The following is a 17,729-nucleotide window of genomic DNA, read 5'->3' as shown; positions in this document are numbered from 1 at the left end:
CTGTTAAGATTCAGCTTTTTCAGGCCTGCAAAGTCTTTATGCTTTCCAAAGTTGTGTTGCAATTGCCACCTATACATTTAGATTTAAATTTTACAACCACCGACCTGTCATGACACACTTGTGACCCACTTGCAGGGCATTAGCAATAGCAAGTCATGTGACCAGTCACGTGTAGGAAAGACTAGAGTCGAAACCTCTTCCCTTTCTTACGTGTGACTTTAAATCGTATTTGCATCTGAAGATTCCATTTTTCTCATGTATTTTATTTTATCTGAGAGGAGATTTATGTTTTATAGAGTTATAGAATCACATTTTTAAAAACTATCTTCAACATTTTCTCTTCATAATTCTGCATGATGTTGCACATGCTGCACAGATCACTGCAGTATCACTGATTAAGTGTGGCCAGCTGTCTGCCACAGATTCCCAGAGTGGAGCATTGGGGCTGGATTTGGATCAGTTTGGACTGGTTTGGAGCATTTGTCTTTCTAATAGGTCCTTTTTGTTTAATTTCCGTAGCCACACAGAACTAGATTTTTCTTAGTGTCAGGAATAAAATGACTCATCAGAATGACCTATAGTGGAAGGAAAAAAATCAAAGAAACTGCTTATTATTTTTCATTTCAAAAAAGCACATATCTTTTATTTTTAGTCACAAAAGTAAAATACTCTGAGTGTTCATTATTTTATAAAGTCCTCGTGTCATATTATGCTAATTTGTAGTATATTCCAAGCCAAAAAATTTTACTGATAATATTTTTTGCAAATTTAGCATAGTTTATATATCAGTTTATATGTTACCTAGATGGTATAGTAAATGCTATTGTTATCCTAAATGTGTTCCACTTAATCCTGTACTCTGGATTTCTATCTATCTACTCACCTACTTTTTAAAATTAATTAATTAATATTTATTTATTTATTTTAGAGAGAGGGAAAGAGAGGGAGAAAGAGAAAGAAACATTGATGTGTGAGAGAAACATCGATTTGTTGCCTCTTTCACATCTCCAACTGGGGACCTGGCCCGCAACCAGCATGTGCCCCAACTGGGAACTAAAGCATGGCCCTTGGGTTTGTGGGATGTGCCCAACCCACTGAGCCACACCAGTCAAGGCATATTCTGGATTTTATTTAGAGTTACCTTTAATAAGAATTATCATTTTTTTAGAGTATTGTGACTAAGCAAAATACATCAAAACCCTAAAAGTTCAACAAACATAATTTGAAGAGTCAGAATACTCTTTGTCGTATTTGTGTGGCTTACAGCTGTCATTGACCTGGCTTTAAGAACACAATTTAGTATAAATTAGAGTTATGAAATGGTAATTAATAGACCAATTAATAAAATTATTATAAGTGAATTTACTGTGAGTACTGCGCGTAATCATTAGCACCTTTTCTTTCTGTCATTCGGTCAATAATTTGCTGAGTAACTACTCTATCCATGGTTTGGTGCTAGGAGCTTGTTTTGGTTATCAGAAAGTATGGTATAATTTCTTCCAACAGTATAATCTATAATAATAGAAGAACTCTTTCCTTATCTTTGGGAATTCATTACATAATATGGCTTGTTTTCTTTGAGAATGTAATTTATTCTATTACCACCATCTCTTAAGAGACCGACTCTAAGTTGTTTTCAGTGCTACATAGATATTGTATAAGAATTATTTCTTATATATATAATTCTTACACTATTATTATACATATATTCAGAAAAGTGTTACCTAAGTTTGTATTGAAAATTAAAATATTATGTATGTATGTTGACTTGCTTTTATATATGTTTATTAGATTCATTAATTTTACTTTGCAAGTACTCACTAGTAGAACACATGGTGCATTTCACAAAATACAAGGAAGCTAAAGGATACTAATCGTCAGGCAGTTTATATGATTATTTTTATTTATTCAATAGAAAGGTTATATTTTGTCCTAGATAGCCATCTGCAATTGACTATAAGATGTCCAATATGTCTTTCATCACTATAGAAAATTAGTGTTTTTTGTGTATATCGTGAGGTATCTTCCTGAGAACATGTCATAAAATACAGTTTTCTACAACATCTATTTTCTACAAATATATAATTCTGCATGCAAAATGGTAAATCATCATTTATTATGATGAATGATAAATTAATAAATTAATCCAATGATTTCAGAAATTTTAATATATAACTCAAACCTAAATCCATAAAAGCAACGTAGCAATAAAGTTGGAAAGAAATTCTTCTTATTTTAACTATTATGTAATTGTTTTATATGCGTTTTATTTTAATTTAAAATTATTAACTTTCTTTTATAAAAAGGTTTAAAAGTAAGAATTGCCCAGTAAAGGCAGGAACATAAAATGCCTTTCTGAAACTTTCTTAATTATGTATTCTTTAGATCTAATTTGAGTATTTTTATTATAAGTCTATAGGATATAATTGCTAGTCTAATAAGAGTGTCTCTTGGCATAAACTTATATCTTGAAGTTTACTCTTTGTTCAAATTATTGTGGTTAAATGTTAGATCTATAGTAACACTCATTAAAACATTATAGAACATTTATGATAATTGTATCTAAGAGGTAAATTAAATAAAACAATTTTTGAAGAAATTACTGAGAAACACTAGTTTGTAAATATTTGTTTTTATATATCCATACATATATAGAATGTGAACATATAAATACATATAAAATATAAGTATAAATTTCATATAGATTTATTTTTATATTCTTATATATAAATATACTTATTTATTTACATATAATTATTTACATATAATTATATATATAAATTATGTATGTATTGGCCTGAACACTTTATTACATAATACATAAATGTTACATAATACATAAATAACACTTTATTTTCATAATACATAAATGCATTATGTAAATTTTACCCAGTTTTAGAGATGTATTTCTTACGGCATACTCAATTTCAGTTATTAGTAACACAGATTTATATTTGGGTTAACATTAAGTTAGAAAAAAGGGGCACAGGAAAATATCTCTAAAAACTGACAAATTAAAACTTTGTAACATTATGGAATCATTGGCCAAAGCCAAGGATAAGTATATTGAAATACACATAGTATTAAACAGCAAAGCATTTATTACAAATGCACTCACTAATATATTTATTTTTTTGTACAACTCCCATCCCCATCATTCCACAAGGGCTTGAAGTTGCCAAAATCGCAAAACATCAACTTCATTCCTGTGTCTTGGAAGGTATATTATATTGCCTTTATTGAGATTTATATTTTCCACAGTGTTTAACATCTGACTTTTGAATTTATGTAACTATAACATTTACATAACTTGTTATGAGACCACATTAATTTTGAAGTAGCAATTCAAAGCAAAAGATTTAGATGCTTGATGATTTTAAATTAGCTGCCTATTCATTAATTCTCAGTTTCTCTCTTTTATGCAGAAGTACCTACCTGTTGACACTAGAGACTCGGGCATCCACCCAGTGTATTTTTGCAGCACTCACTACATTGAAATGCTCCTGAAGGCGGAGGTGCCGCTTGTGTTTTCAGCTTTTCACATGTCTGGTTTCGCACCATCGCAGGTAATCCATAAGGGAGTAACATTTCTTCAACTCCCAGATTGCAGTGTCTTTAAAGAAAATTATATTCTCATCAGATATAAGAAATACATTTAAATTAATAAAATCATTTTTGTAAGTATTCCTTTGGGTTTAAATACCTAAACTGGTTTCTTCTTCTTGGGTTTATTATAATATATAGCTTTACTTTGTAGTAGATATCTGGCACTCACAGAATTCGAGTTCAAATTCAGCTATTTAAAGGTATAAATATTCTGAAAGTCTATGACATATCGGCTTTTTAATGAAGATGATATATGCTTCAGAAGGCTAATGTAAGGATTAAGTAATGTGAGGGCAGTAATTCTTACCAGCACTGAGTATCTGGTATGTGAGATACTGTACATTTTATTGTTTTATTGTTGCTCAATTACAGTTGTCCCAGTTCCCCCTCCCTCAGTTGCTCTCCCCTGCCCTGCCCACCCACCCCCTCCCTCAGTCAGTCCTACCCTGTCTGTCCATTACCACGGGTCCTTTATACGGACTTGCTCCTTGACTAGACCCTTCCCCTGCTTGCCCCCATTTTACCTCTCCCTCCTCCCCTCTGGTGTCTGTCAGTTTGTTCTTTATTTCCATGTCTCTGGTTCTGTTTTGCTTGCTTGTTTGTTTTGTTCATTAAGTTACTCTTACAGGGGAGATCATATGGTGTTTGTCTTTCATCGCCTGGCTTATTTCACTTAGCATAATGCTCTCCAGTTCCATCCATGCTGTCATGAGGGTAGGAGCTCTTTCTTGCTTTCTACTGCATAGTGTTCCATTGTGTAAATGTACCACAGTTTTTTGATCCGCTCATTTACTGATGGGCACTCAGGCTGTTGCCAGCACTTGGCTATTGTAAATAATGCTGCTATGAACATTAGGGTGCATAGGTTCTTTTGAATTGGTGATTCAGGATTCGTAGGGTATAATCCCAGCAGTGGAATCACCAGATCAAAAGGCAGTTCCATTTTTAGTTTTTTGAGGAAATTCCATACTGTTTTTCACAGTGGCCGCACCAGTCTGTCTGTATTCCCACCAACAGTGCACTAGGGTTCCCTTTTCTCCACATCCTCTCCAGCACTTGCTGTTTGTTGATTTGTTAAGTATGGGCAAATAGACATATGAAACAATGCTCAGCATCACTAACCATCAGAGATGCAAATTAAAACCACAATGAGGTACCACTTCACACCTATCAGAATGGCTGGTCATCATTAACAAGTAGTGATACTGTATCTTACCTAACAAGAAAGCCCAGAGCCTTGTTTCTGTTGTTGGGATCTAAGAAGTTTTAATGATTTTTCTAGGGCCTGGAATCATGCATGTGGTCACATGGCAGTAGCCACAGATGTTTTATGGTTAAGATTATCTTCATCTTGGAGCTTATTTGACCTGTTTATGTGACATACTTGATAGATTTCTTAATAGTAAACTATCCTTCATTCCTTTGGATTTGTCCTCCCTGAAACCTTTTCCTTTTAATTAGACAGTAATTCTTTTTAATATTATGACGTGCTTTTATACTTACTTTGAGGAGCCCTTATGTCATTTGTTACATTTACTTTTATCAGGTTACTACACCAGTTGAGTTTTAAATTTCCTGAAATTAATAAGAAGTCTAAATATAGCAAGGAATTGCATGTAGTGGAAAGGAATATTCTTTCTCAGCCCATTGTAGCTCTTACTATGTATACACCTAAAACACTCCTGGGAATTTTGAAGAAAAAAATGTTTAACTTTGGTTGGAAGTAGTTTCTTAAACATTTAATATAAGCTCAATAATCCATTCTTCTAAAAATCCAAGTCAAGGAGCAATATGTTCCTGAGAGTTCCTTTTTGCCATTCTAGACATGATTGATACAATGTGTATTGTCTAATACTTCCAATCATTTATTAGTTCTTGACATATAACCTTTAATTTCCAGATGGACTACCCAAGACTGAGAAAAACTTGCAATACATCAGGCCCCACTGTTTCAATTTTGTATCTATCATTTTGGCATCTCTTTATCAACTTGACATGTCTTTATCAATTCAGTGTTATTTTTATCAGTTTGAAACTCCTTACATGTAGCAAGCAGATTTATCTAATAAAAACTACTACTTTATTTTTCTGTTGTAATATTGTGTTTCTTAAATTATCTAATGTAAAAATGCCTCTTTAATGGCTTTTTTGAACTAATCATTTTTTGTCTAAAGTATGTATCGTTGCTTTGTTGATGTTATTTGCCATTTTACTGCTTATTATAAAACATGTAAACTACTTTTAATTAACTAGATGGGTATGTGTAGTTAAGTAATTAGGATACAAATTTTGTATTTCAAAGCATATTCATTTTGACCTAATTAGAAGCAGTGCTTTTTGAAGTTGTTAATTTATAGATACGAAGGAATTGAGATTGGTAAATTAATGAATGATTTGTGGGTAGTTTGCTAAATAAAATATGCAGCTCTCTACAGTAAAAATAATAATCTCAACTAGAATACAAAAAGAATAGTTAGAAATACATATTTGTTGATTAGAGTTTCTTTTAAGAGTAGCTGAGATTGGAAAGGAAATAGATATTCAAATATATACTCTTTCTTTTTAAATTAAAAAAAGGCCCATGAGAACAGGGACACACGGAAGGTGGAGACAAATGTATTTGAACAAAAAAAAAAAAGAGAGAGAGAGAGAGCAGAGACTAAATGTCTTTTGTTCACTTAAAATCATAACCTTGTATATTAGGTACTCGATAAATATTTTTAATTGAATATTAGACATCTGTATCTTTGTTATAGAATAACATAAACATAGCATATATATTTTCAAAGTGCTGTGAGTTATTTCTCATTTTCCTCTCCTAAATTTCACATATGTAGAAAAGACAGGTATTACATTTCCATTAAATGAAAGAAAACAATGTTTGAGTTTACATAAATGTCAGAAAATTGCAACAGCATTAGAAATTGTATAATAAAGAACTAATTGCAGATTCTGGGGTGACTTTCTTTTAACCAATCAACTTAAAGGTAGATAGATAACTATCTTTCTACATACATTGTAACTTCAGATATATTTGTTGCAACAAATAAAGCTGGTACGTTTAAAAGTTAAAATGAATCGATTAGCAGCAGTTTCACATCATTCAACTTGTAGAAAAGTTAAGACCAACTAGAAAGAAGCTGGACAGAACCTGTGACCTCTTTCATCTTTGTTTACTTTCTAGTCATCCCTGAAACTCACAACTGAGTGGGAACTGCTCTGTCTGGCTGTAGAGATTATTAGTATTAATTTCTACTCTTCTGGTGTTTCTCCTTCATTCTTCCAGAGATTCTCATTTTCATGAACACAACCTGGTCATAAGTTGATTGGCATTAGTAGCTGCAGCAAAGAACAGAGACAGAGAGGACCCTGGCGGCAGTGCTGTAAAGGAACGAAAAGTATTGCTTTCAGTTAGAGAACCACTGAATGCTCCAACCTGTCTAGTCAATAGGGGCAGGAGGTATTTTTTTCTCCCCTTTCTAGCAGAGCCACATTTTGTGGATATTTAGTGGGCAACAGAAATTTGGTAATGAACTGTGCATGCCAGCTGACCCTCCAGGTGGAGGTCTGGAAAAGAATCCTATCAATGTCAAGTAAACAGTAAATTTGGCAACAAAGGAAAATAAATATATCCTGCCCCAACAGGCAGTGTTGACAAATAGTATACATTTATAGATATATTCTAATTCAACATTGAGTTAACTCATAAGCGCTATAAAAATATTTTGAAGCATAATAGAAAAGAACTTAATATTTGTAAAGGAAAATTTTACACCTGAGAACAGAATTACAATAAAAAACAAGAGAAAATATTTGGTCATATAGTGTTGACATGATCAATAACAAAATAGGAAATATCATCAGGAAATGAAAAGATATGCCCATAATGGCTGATGTATAAAGGTTAATAGCTGACCACAGTAATAATGTATGAAAAACAAAAATTCATTGATACCATCTAGTATGGGCTGAATTGTGTCCCTCCAAATTCATCTGTTGAAGTTCTAACCCCTCGTGCCTCAGCACATGAGTACTTAGAAATGAGGTCTTTAAAGGTGGAAATTATGTTAAAATCAGGTCATTAGGGTGTGCCCTAATCCAGTATGAATGATGTCCTTATAAGAATAGCAAACTTGGACACAGACATTTACAGAGGAAAGACCATGTGAAAATATGAAAGAAAGCTGCCATCTACAAGCCACAGAGATAGGCCTCAGAAGAAACCAACCCTGACAACACCTTGATTTTGGACTTCTCCAGAATTGTGGGAAGATAAATTCCTGTTGTTTAAGTTGCCCAGTATCCAGTATTTTGGTATAGAAGCCCTAGTAAACTAATATGCTGTATTAAAGGCAAGTTAAAAGCAGGCTTAACAATCTCAAAAACTTGAATCGGGGCATAAAAACAAATTTTTGAAACTACTCAAGTATATATGTTTAAAAGAACAAAATGATAGAACAAAATAAAATTTGTGTCTCTGTATCTTTTGTATTTTTCATAAATTGACATAAGCTACCATATCTGTTCCCACCCTCCTGAGACATTAAACTATAGGAGAAGATAGGTTCAGTAAAAGAAATCTTTCCTCAGTGGTAATTTGTTGATCATTAATGAAAACTGAACTACTAGAAAGAAGTTAATTGTCTTGATTTCCAAAGACTGCCGTATCAAAGTGTTATAATGTAGGCTGCTTAAAACAACAGAAATTTATTGTCTCACAGTTCTGGAAGCCAGAAATCAAAATCAAAGTGTTGGCAAGGCTATGTTCCCTCTGAACACACCAGTGGTAAAGTTTGGTGTTCCTTTCCTTGCTTCTAATAGCCTTAGATATTTTTTGGCTTGTAGATACATCAGTCATTTTTTTCATGTATGACATTTTCTGTGTGTGACTTTCCAACATCTTCCCTTTGTATGTGCCTGTCTCTTTGTCCAAATTTCCTTTTCTTATATGGATGCCAGTCATAGTGGAATAGGGTTCACTTTCCTCATTTTAACTTGATTACTTCTGTAAAGACTCTGTTTCCAAATAATATGTCACATTCACAAATACTGGGTTTAGGGCTTTGACATACTTTTTGCAGGAATACACAATTCCATTCATAACATTAATGTACCAAAATTTTAACAATGTTAATCTCTGTGTGATTGTTAGTTTTTCTTAAACTTTACTGTTTTTCCACAATGGACATCTATCTCTTTTATAATCTGAACAAATGTTATTCAAAAAGTAAGATAAATGATTTTTTAAAGTCTCATTTTAAAATATTCTGTACATTAGCTCTCAGTTTTTATGTTATATAATTCAGTTCAGTTTAAATTGTTTTCTGATTCATCAAGAGTCCATTTGCATTAATGTAACATTTAGCAATCTGTCATCTGCATAATTATACATCTGTGATTATAGGTAGGATAGAAAAAACTTCCATTTCTGTTAGTATCTGTAGAGAGCAGACTGGTATTATCGAAGCGAAGACAATATGAGAAAAGAAGGCATTTAGCAATAGACATCTGAGCAGTGTGGGCACCATCAGGTGACCCCAAGTCCTGAGGCCGAAGGCCATGAAAGTTTTCTCATGCATTACGCAAATAGGTGAAGCATCCTTGTTAGGCTTAGGTGCAGGATGTTTCTTTTTTTTTTTTGACTAAATGCTAAGCTGTTCATTGGTTTTGTGTGAATTATTAGTTACTGCTTTTTGAACATCATAAACTCTAATGAACTGATTATTTATTTTCCTAGATTTGTCTGCAATGGATAACTCAGTGTTTTTGGAATTACTTAGATTGGATAGAAATCTGCCATTATATTGCTACTTGTGTTTTCCTTGGTCCCGATTATCAAGTATATATCTGTATAGCTATATTCAAACACCTCCAACAAGACATTCTACAGCACACCCAGACTCAAGATCTCCACGTTTTTCTAAAAGTAAGTGTCTTTACATTTAAAGGGAAAACAGTTAAGATTTAATAGGTAACTTTGATGGGGTGCTTAATGTCTGATACTTCTCTAGACTGTTATCTCATCCTAAAAACAACCACTAGAGGTAGGTGCTATTATCCTCATTTTAGAGATAAGGAAACTGAGCCACCAAATTAAGTAAATTGCCCAAAATTATACAAGTAGAGAATGATGGAGCTGAAATGTGAACTTAAGCTGTCTGGATCCAAAACTTTGCTTTTAATTAGTATTTTGTGTAAAAAGATATATTTTTTTTTATTTCTATATCTTATTTAGTCAATTAAAGTTCAAGTTACTATGTTAATACAGAAGTTTGATACTTTCTAAAAAACATTTAATACAACTTTTTATGCCTTCACATTCTGTATTCTTTTAAACTTCTAATTTTTATAAAAGGTTTTCTTGAAATATTATGCTATCATAACACTTTTTAAAATAAATGTCGTAACCATATATGTTAATATTTTAAAACAAGACATAGTTGCTTACCTTCTTATTTACAGTAATCTGACTTCTGAAGCAGTGGACTTTAGGAAATACATAATATATAAATACATCCCCATGTGCGATTTGTGGTAGCAGTCCAACTCTATTTGTTTTAAATTAAAATCTTTCCTTGGATTTAAGTCTGTTTCCGTTCCCTTATTACCCTTACCCTCCATAGGTACACATTGACATGTGTACACCAAAACCAATATTTAGCATTTGCTAGTTACTCTCTAATCAATGACAAATTTCCATGTAGATGAATTTTATCTTTATTTCTTTACCATTACGTATTTGTTGTAGTTGTTTTCCATTTAATGATGATTTTGTGTAAATAAATGTCATTGATCATTTAAGATAGCCAAACTATCAACTATTTTTATTTCATAAGTGCAGGATCCAAAGGTCTCAAATTTCCTAAATATATTACTGGAAGTATGATTTTAGAAAAATTCTTAATGAAAAAGTATACCAAGGCAATGGTTGTACATGTAGAAGGAAAACTTAAGTGGAAAAAAAATGACCTGCAAAAGGGAATTTGGAGTACAGGGATGGTTAAGTGAATGGGAATTATGTTGAGAACAAAATGTGAATTCCTTTTCAGCAAGAGATATTTTCGTCAGCTACATGTTTAGTTATAGAGGCTTCAGAGTCTGAAATTTTCCCAAACTCTTATATTCATATATCCCTAACCCATAATTTTCTAATCTCTTACCCCACTTTAGTTTTTCTTACAGTGTTTGCCACTAGCTGAAATTATTTTATATGTATTTAGGTCAGTCTTCCCCAGTATAATGGATAAGCTCATCAAGAACTTTGATTTTGTCTGTGTTGTTTACTAATGTATTTTCAATGCCTGGAATAGTACCTAGTACATAGTAGATGCTCAATAAATACTTGTTGCTAGAATAAACAAAGACTGTAAATAAATATAAAGGGAATGATGAGTGAACTTAGTTTTATTCACATTGAATAACAAACATTACTAAATTCTTCAAATGATTGTCACTTACCTTACTTCCTGCCAGAAGGGTGTCTTTGTATTTCATTACCTTTAAATCTGATAAACAGTGGTGATCACTGCAGTTTCATCTCTTTCTTCACTAATGCCAGGATCATTTTGCAAATGGTGACCTCTTTAAATGTGTCCCAAACTCTGTTGTGCTCCAGGCATAATGCTATCAATTTAAAATTAAACAGTTTTTAAATGAGGAGAAAACATTATCTTTACCAACTAAGTCTTACTTAAATTACTAAAATTTTAATTGAATTGGTTTAAATCCAAATTAAGGACATGCTGGCAAAGGATTAATTGTTAGCACTTGTCCTGGAACAAACTTTATGTCTGACTCCTGCTGTTTGCAGTCATATGAGGGATTAGAAAAATGCCCCTTGAGTAACATTACTCATGACTTCACTTGACTTTATGCTTTTCAGCAGATAGGTCTTAACCTCACTGATCTCTTCCGGTGGGCAGTTTTCTTTTTGTGAGATAAATTCAAGTGTAGTTTATTTAAGTATACATTTACATAACCCTTCAGCTACTCTATTGTCTTCTTTCATTTGCAAAGTACATAACTTATACCATTTTTCACTTATTGATATTAATAATGGAGTTTTGATTAATGAAATGATTTTTATATAGCCTTCAGAAGATCCCTTACGTCAGAAGTAGCTATATGATTTAAAAAATCACTCATTTAACTCTAAGTTATAGAGATTAAACCTTTGAAATTATATTTTATACTTTCTGACCCAAAGTCTCAGCATTGTACTCAGGGAGAAAAAAAACACTTATCAGCAATTCTCTAGTACTTGTCACACCATAATAAATTCTTTTAAATTACATATTATCTCCTGGATCAACATATTTTGTAATAATTGCTTCTGAGAGGAAAGGAGGTAAAGTAGAAGGCTTTTACTTGTTGTTATATGTATATTCGCATGTATTTCAGTGGACTTTATTTTTGAAGAAATGAGCTCATATCTCTTTGATAATAAAACTACTTTTTAAAAGGAAATTGAATCATTATATAAAAGTAGACAAAGCAAACATCTGACTTGTAAATAGGTTCAAATAATTAGGCCCAACTGAATTAGTTTCTAAAATATTGAAAAACCATAAACATATGCGTTCCACTATTATCAGTAACCCTGAGAAACTTCAAATGAGATGGTTCCAGAAGATTGAAAACATGCAATTCTTTTCCTAGTTTAAGTTTCATTTATTGACAGAAAGTGGCATGATAGAAGCATGAAGAAAATATCAACGCATTTGTCTTCATTTTGGTTTCAGCTCAATATTTTAAGGCAGTTGAGAGTCTAGACTCCTTTTCCAAATTTTTAATAGCCCACTGAATGTTTCTTTATGATCAATCAATATATTTCAAAGACTACTTGGAATTTCTTAGACCAGAATGGTGAACACTAATGGACAGCCCAGGTTTACTATAAAACAAAACAACAAACAAAAAAATGTTTATTTTTCCCCAGTTGATTAAACCACTAAATACTAGATTCGATGAATATCATGAGTGTAAGTTGATATCTGCAAGGTATTGTCTGAGTTTTTCACAGTATCTTTGCAGATACAACAAAAATATGGGTTGGATCATTGAGCAGCTAAGTGCATTTTTCCCACACTATGGTGATTAACAGATTAGTACTGAGCTAGATGGCAACTCCTGAAGGCATGCTGAAGAGTTTAGCCCTTGTTCCGAACATTTTTATCTGTGACAGATGATGGTTCAGAAAATCTGGAGGCGTCAAACTCCTTAAGGGAAAAACATCCAATAAAATAAATACTCTCAACTATCTCAGCAAGCTTGAAAGTCTACATTTTTTGTTAATGCAGCCGTCCTCTCCCCTCTTTCTCTCGCACACACACGCCCCCACACACTCACACTAATACACAGACACAGGAGACACAGATACAGACACGTTTGTTGAGAGTTTAAAGGTAATTTCAGAAGACCCTCTCTTTTAGCCAACTGACTGACTATTTCATTCCTCTCTAGCATGCTAATAGGCTGGCAGTGATCTTGATTTTTAGCTTGTGAATTCAACCTGGGGACAAATGTCACTGAAATGCCAAACTAGGAAAAGATTGCCTTCCAGTGAAAGGCTGTGAAGGCTCAAAATACTTAATTAAAATGCTTCAACTAAATCTTGTATATTCTTGCATATTATGACAAAATCAATTTATAATTATGAAAAAAATCAGATTAATTTCAGCCCAATCAGTTAATTGTCAAGAGGAATTTTTTGTGTGTGTGTTGCTCTTGCAGCTGTTGCTCCAGAACATCTTGACAGGCTAAGAAATGGTGATTAGACTGAGAAAAACCAATTGAATGCTAAACTTTGAAAGGCAAAAGTACGCATAATAATAAAAATAATTTACTATCTGAGGGAATAGATAAAACATGCTCACTATTTTGTCAACTGTGGTTTACAGATGTTTTCTGCTTTGTCCTTATAACTTGAGGTCACCTGAATTAAAATTCTGGCTCTTTCACTATGTGAACTGGGGAATGTTGCTTAGCCTCTCAGTGCTTCAGTTTCTTCATTTGTATAACTGGGTGTGAAATAATACCTATTACATAAGGCTGTTGAGGAATAAAATGAGATGATATCTGTAAGGTACTTCTAAAACATCACCTTCTGGCACATTGCAAGTTCTTAAAAAAAATGAGTTTCTACATTCCTGTTCCATGCCTCTCCCATGTCTTTCTTGTTCTTATTTAAGAAAGGTCATGTAGAGAATGAAACAAAATAAACAGAGTTTTCTGCTCAGTCCATAGCTAGATGATATACTTTTGCTCCCGTTTTTTTCCCTCCAGCCCAAGATGTCTTAGTATTTTATATCATAGTAATAGCTGGCATTGTCATAACCTTCAGTTCTACATCGGAGACATTCATTTACATTGTATCTGCTCAAGGTCTATTTCTTTACATACCCAGTCAAGATTAAATCATCTTTCTAGTCATCACGTATGCCCATGAACTCTTCAGCTGAGTTAAAAATCTTTAAGAACCCCTTACTCTATCTAAATATTTAAGAACCTCATATTCTATCCAGAACCACACATCTATTTAAACTTTCTTAATCCTAAGAATCACAAGGGTGCTTATTAAAATTGATATATCTAGACCCATCCCCAGACCTTTTAAGACAGAATTTTCATGATAGAGTCCTGAGTTCTCAGATTCTGTACAAATTCTCAAGTAGCTCAAAACTTTTAGAATATGTAAAAATGTTAACTTTGGAGCTTGAATCCAGAATGCCAAAATCAGGATTCAAAAGTTTTGTAGATATGACGTTGAAAATTTCTAATTTTACCAAGTACCCCAGGACACATCCTCTAGAAGAAATATTACTTGCAGGTTGTGTTTCTACCCTTTGATCAAAGAAGAAGGTTCTTTTTCATACTCTAGGTCAGACAGCACACACAGGTTCATGTCTAGCAAGGATGAAGAGCAGGGGTGTGTCCCCAAAACCCCTTTTCTCATGTGACTGTCATTATATGATTTGTTTCTTCTTATGTGAAATTTGACATTAATGCAAACACTTCGTTGAATGACCTCAGTGTACAGTAACTTCTACACCTTTTGTGGCAAATGTTTATTTTATATTACTTACTGGTGATTATTCATGAGAATCAATTCTTTATTACAGTATAACCCACTCGAAGTGACTTATCTACTTTTTTTCCTCCGTACTTTTTTCTTTTTATTAAATTTCTTGGGGTGACATTAGTTAATAAGTCTATATAGGTTTCAAGTGTACATTGCAGTGATACATGATCTGTATATTACATTGTGTGCCCACCACCCAAATTCAACTTGTCTTGCAACATCATCTCTTCGGCCCCCTGTACACTTTACTAACCTTAACCCTAACCCTTTACTACCCTCCCAGTCCCCTTCCCTTGGGTACCCACCATGCTTTTGTCTGTGTCTGTGAGTTTCAGTTTTCTGTCCTACATATGAGCAAAATCATATGGTTCTTAGCTTTACGTGGCTGATTTATTTTGCTTAGTATAATATTCTCAAGGTCCATCCCAGTTGTCACAAGTGGCAGTATTTCATCTTGTGGCTGAGCAGTATTCCATAGCATGTATGTGCCACATCTTCTTTATCCACTCATCTCTCAAAGGATGCTTCAATTGTCTCCATGTCATGGTCACTGTAAATAACGCTACAATGAACATAAGGGCACATTTATCTTTGCAAATAAATGTTTTCAAGTTTTTCAAGTAAATACTCAGAAGAGGCATTCCTGGCTCCTGTGTCCCGCTCCTTAATTTTTTGAGGACTGCTATACCGATTTCCATAGTGGCTGTACCAATTTACATTCCCACCAGCAGTAAATGGGGGTGTCTTTTTCTCCACAACCTCCCCAACACTTGTTACTACTTGTCTTGTTGATAAAAGACATCCTAACAGATGTGAGGTGGTGTCTCATTGTAGTTTTAATTTATTTGCATTTTCCTAATAGCTAGTGAAGTTGGGCACCTTTTCATGTATCCATTGGTACTCTGCCCATTTTTTAATTGGATAGTTTGTTTTTTTGGTGTTAAGTTATATGAGTTCTTTATATAAGAGTATTTTGGATATTAACCCCTTGTCAGAGCTGTTGTTACCAAATATCATCTCCCATTTGGTCAGTTCCATTCTGTTCTGGCTTGTAAAATTTCTGCTAAGAAGTCCAGTAACAACCTAATGGGCTTTCCTTTATCGGCTATTTTCTTCTTTTCTCCTGTTGCTTTGAAAGTTCTTTTATTGACATTAATTTTTGACAGTTTTAATACAGTGAGCCATGGAGAAGACCTTTTGGATTGAGGTAATTAGGTGTTCTTTTTCTTCTTGGATTCGAGGATCTAGCTCTCTCCATAGGTTTGGAAAGTTCTCATCAATTATTTGTTTCAATGGGTTCTCTGTTCTCCTCCCCCTCTCTTCTTCTTCTAGTAAATTTTACCTTTAAACTAAAATCTCCAGAAGGGCATGAATTATCCAGAATTTCTTATAACCTCCAAAACTCTAACATGATACATGTACTTCTTACACTGAGTCAAACATAATCTTCCTTATGCAGATTTTTGTTGTTGTTAACTTTGACCGGTAGGTATTGAAGAGCTAGTATTTGAAGATGCTAAAAGAAATAGTCCAACAGTTGCTCAGATTCTAATTGGATGTCCCTACTGTTTTACTTTTGAGTGCCTCATTTGGAACACTAGCCATTACATTCCAAATTAGTATAGACGTGCATAGTACCAGCATTATGAATTGCAGGCTGTTGAAGGTTTTATGAACAATTGCTGTAAACAGATCTATCTTGCAGTATTATAGTATTCTTTAATAGAAAAGCTCCAGGGTCTTTACTAATTACAAATGTAAATAATCATTCTTTAATTGAGACCTACTATATCTAAAATATTAGGAAGATTTCATTATCTAAGAGTTTGTTTTATTTTTTGTTAGCTGTAAAACATTTTTGGTTTTGAAAACAGACAACCTTGTTTCATTAGGGACATGATTTCTTATCATATACATGCACAGCCTATCAAATAGAAAATAATTACACATTTACTAGCAACATGAAACTCCTTGTTTATAGCTGGAAAAAAAGACACACCAACTATTTACAGTTTATTAACTTAGAATTGTGTGTCTTTACCCAAGCAAGTGAACTGTTCCCTTTATATTTTTTGACAGGAAGAAGCACTGCATGGGTTTCGAGTGAGTGATTACTTTGAATACATGGAAATTTTGGAACAAAACTACCGACCAGTGTTGCTGAGAGACATGCGGAACATTAGAGTGCAAAGCACATAGATCATAAAACAAAGGGACTTGATTGTTTCCTCTCTGTGTCCATAACAACATATGCTTCGTGAATATATGCTTTATAAATCAATTCTGTAAATTAAGTAATATAATAATATATTCAAGTAGTTATTAGGTCAATTTTTGACATGAAACGAATACATTTAAGATTATTGTTTTATATGGTTGTTTTAGAACAATTCTAGCTTACTTATGGTTTTTTATATTTAAAAGATATTTCCAACCTAGATCTCCACCATCACCAGATGATTAAAATGTTTTTTCCAATGAGTTTAGAAAGTAGCAACAGTATTGTAAATAATTGTTTGACTAGCCTTAAGAAATCCATAAAGACAAGGAAAAGACAATTGTTTTTATTTTATTTTTATTTTTTGTCTGCACATATAAGGAAAATAGACAAAACCACACTGCTTATTTGACATGTGGAGAAAAAGTAACAAATCATATTTATCATGGCAAGTTGTAGGATAAATGTTGTCCTCAGACATAATTGTATTTTTAGGAATTGCTTTTGATACCTATATCAATTTATAATTTTTCATGTGAAATATAGTCTCTACATGGTTCATTTAAAAGATAGATTAGTTATTTCATACTGATAAGAATTTGAGTCTCATTAGTTATGCATTTTCCATGGTGATAGATTTGATTTGTACTAAGTTGAAAACTTTAAATAGAATAGATTTCTAAATTATTTTAAATTACCAACACTGTGTTTTATTTAAATAGAATTCCTGCTTCAATGAGATTAATACAATATGCTAGGGTCTGTTTTCTTATAACTGTAACATTTCATATATGAAAGATAATATGTAAAAATATTAAACCGCTA

The 17,729-nt window shown here is 32.9% G+C and overlaps 1 protein-coding gene across 1 annotated transcript in view; it reads left to right on the top strand.

The window, feature by feature from the left end:
- TBC1D32 (TBC1 domain family member 32) overlaps positions 1–16,928 on the top strand; it is a 170,350-nt gene extending 153,422 nt beyond the window's left edge. Inside the window, exons 31-33 of the mRNA XM_054569887.1 lie at positions 3,426–3,566; positions 9,344–9,532; positions 16,766–16,928. Of these exons, the coding sequence (XP_054425862.1) occupies positions 3,426–3,566; positions 9,344–9,532; positions 16,766–16,885 (450 nt within the window). The 3' untranslated portion in view covers positions 16,886–16,928. The remainder of the gene's footprint in view (positions 1–3,425; positions 3,567–9,343; positions 9,533–16,765) is intronic.
- Positions 16,929–17,729: the final 801 nt, after the last annotated feature.

The sequence above is a fragment of the Pteronotus mesoamericanus genome, unplaced genomic scaffold (assembly GCF_021234165.1).
Source record: "Pteronotus mesoamericanus isolate MK-2021 breed Mesoamerican mustached bat unplaced genomic scaffold, CSHL_Meso_final contig_20, whole genome shotgun sequence".
Classification (NCBI taxonomy): Eukaryota; Metazoa; Chordata; class Mammalia; order Chiroptera; family Mormoopidae; genus Pteronotus; species Pteronotus mesoamericanus.
This window is presented reverse-complemented; position numbering and strand designations above follow the sequence as displayed.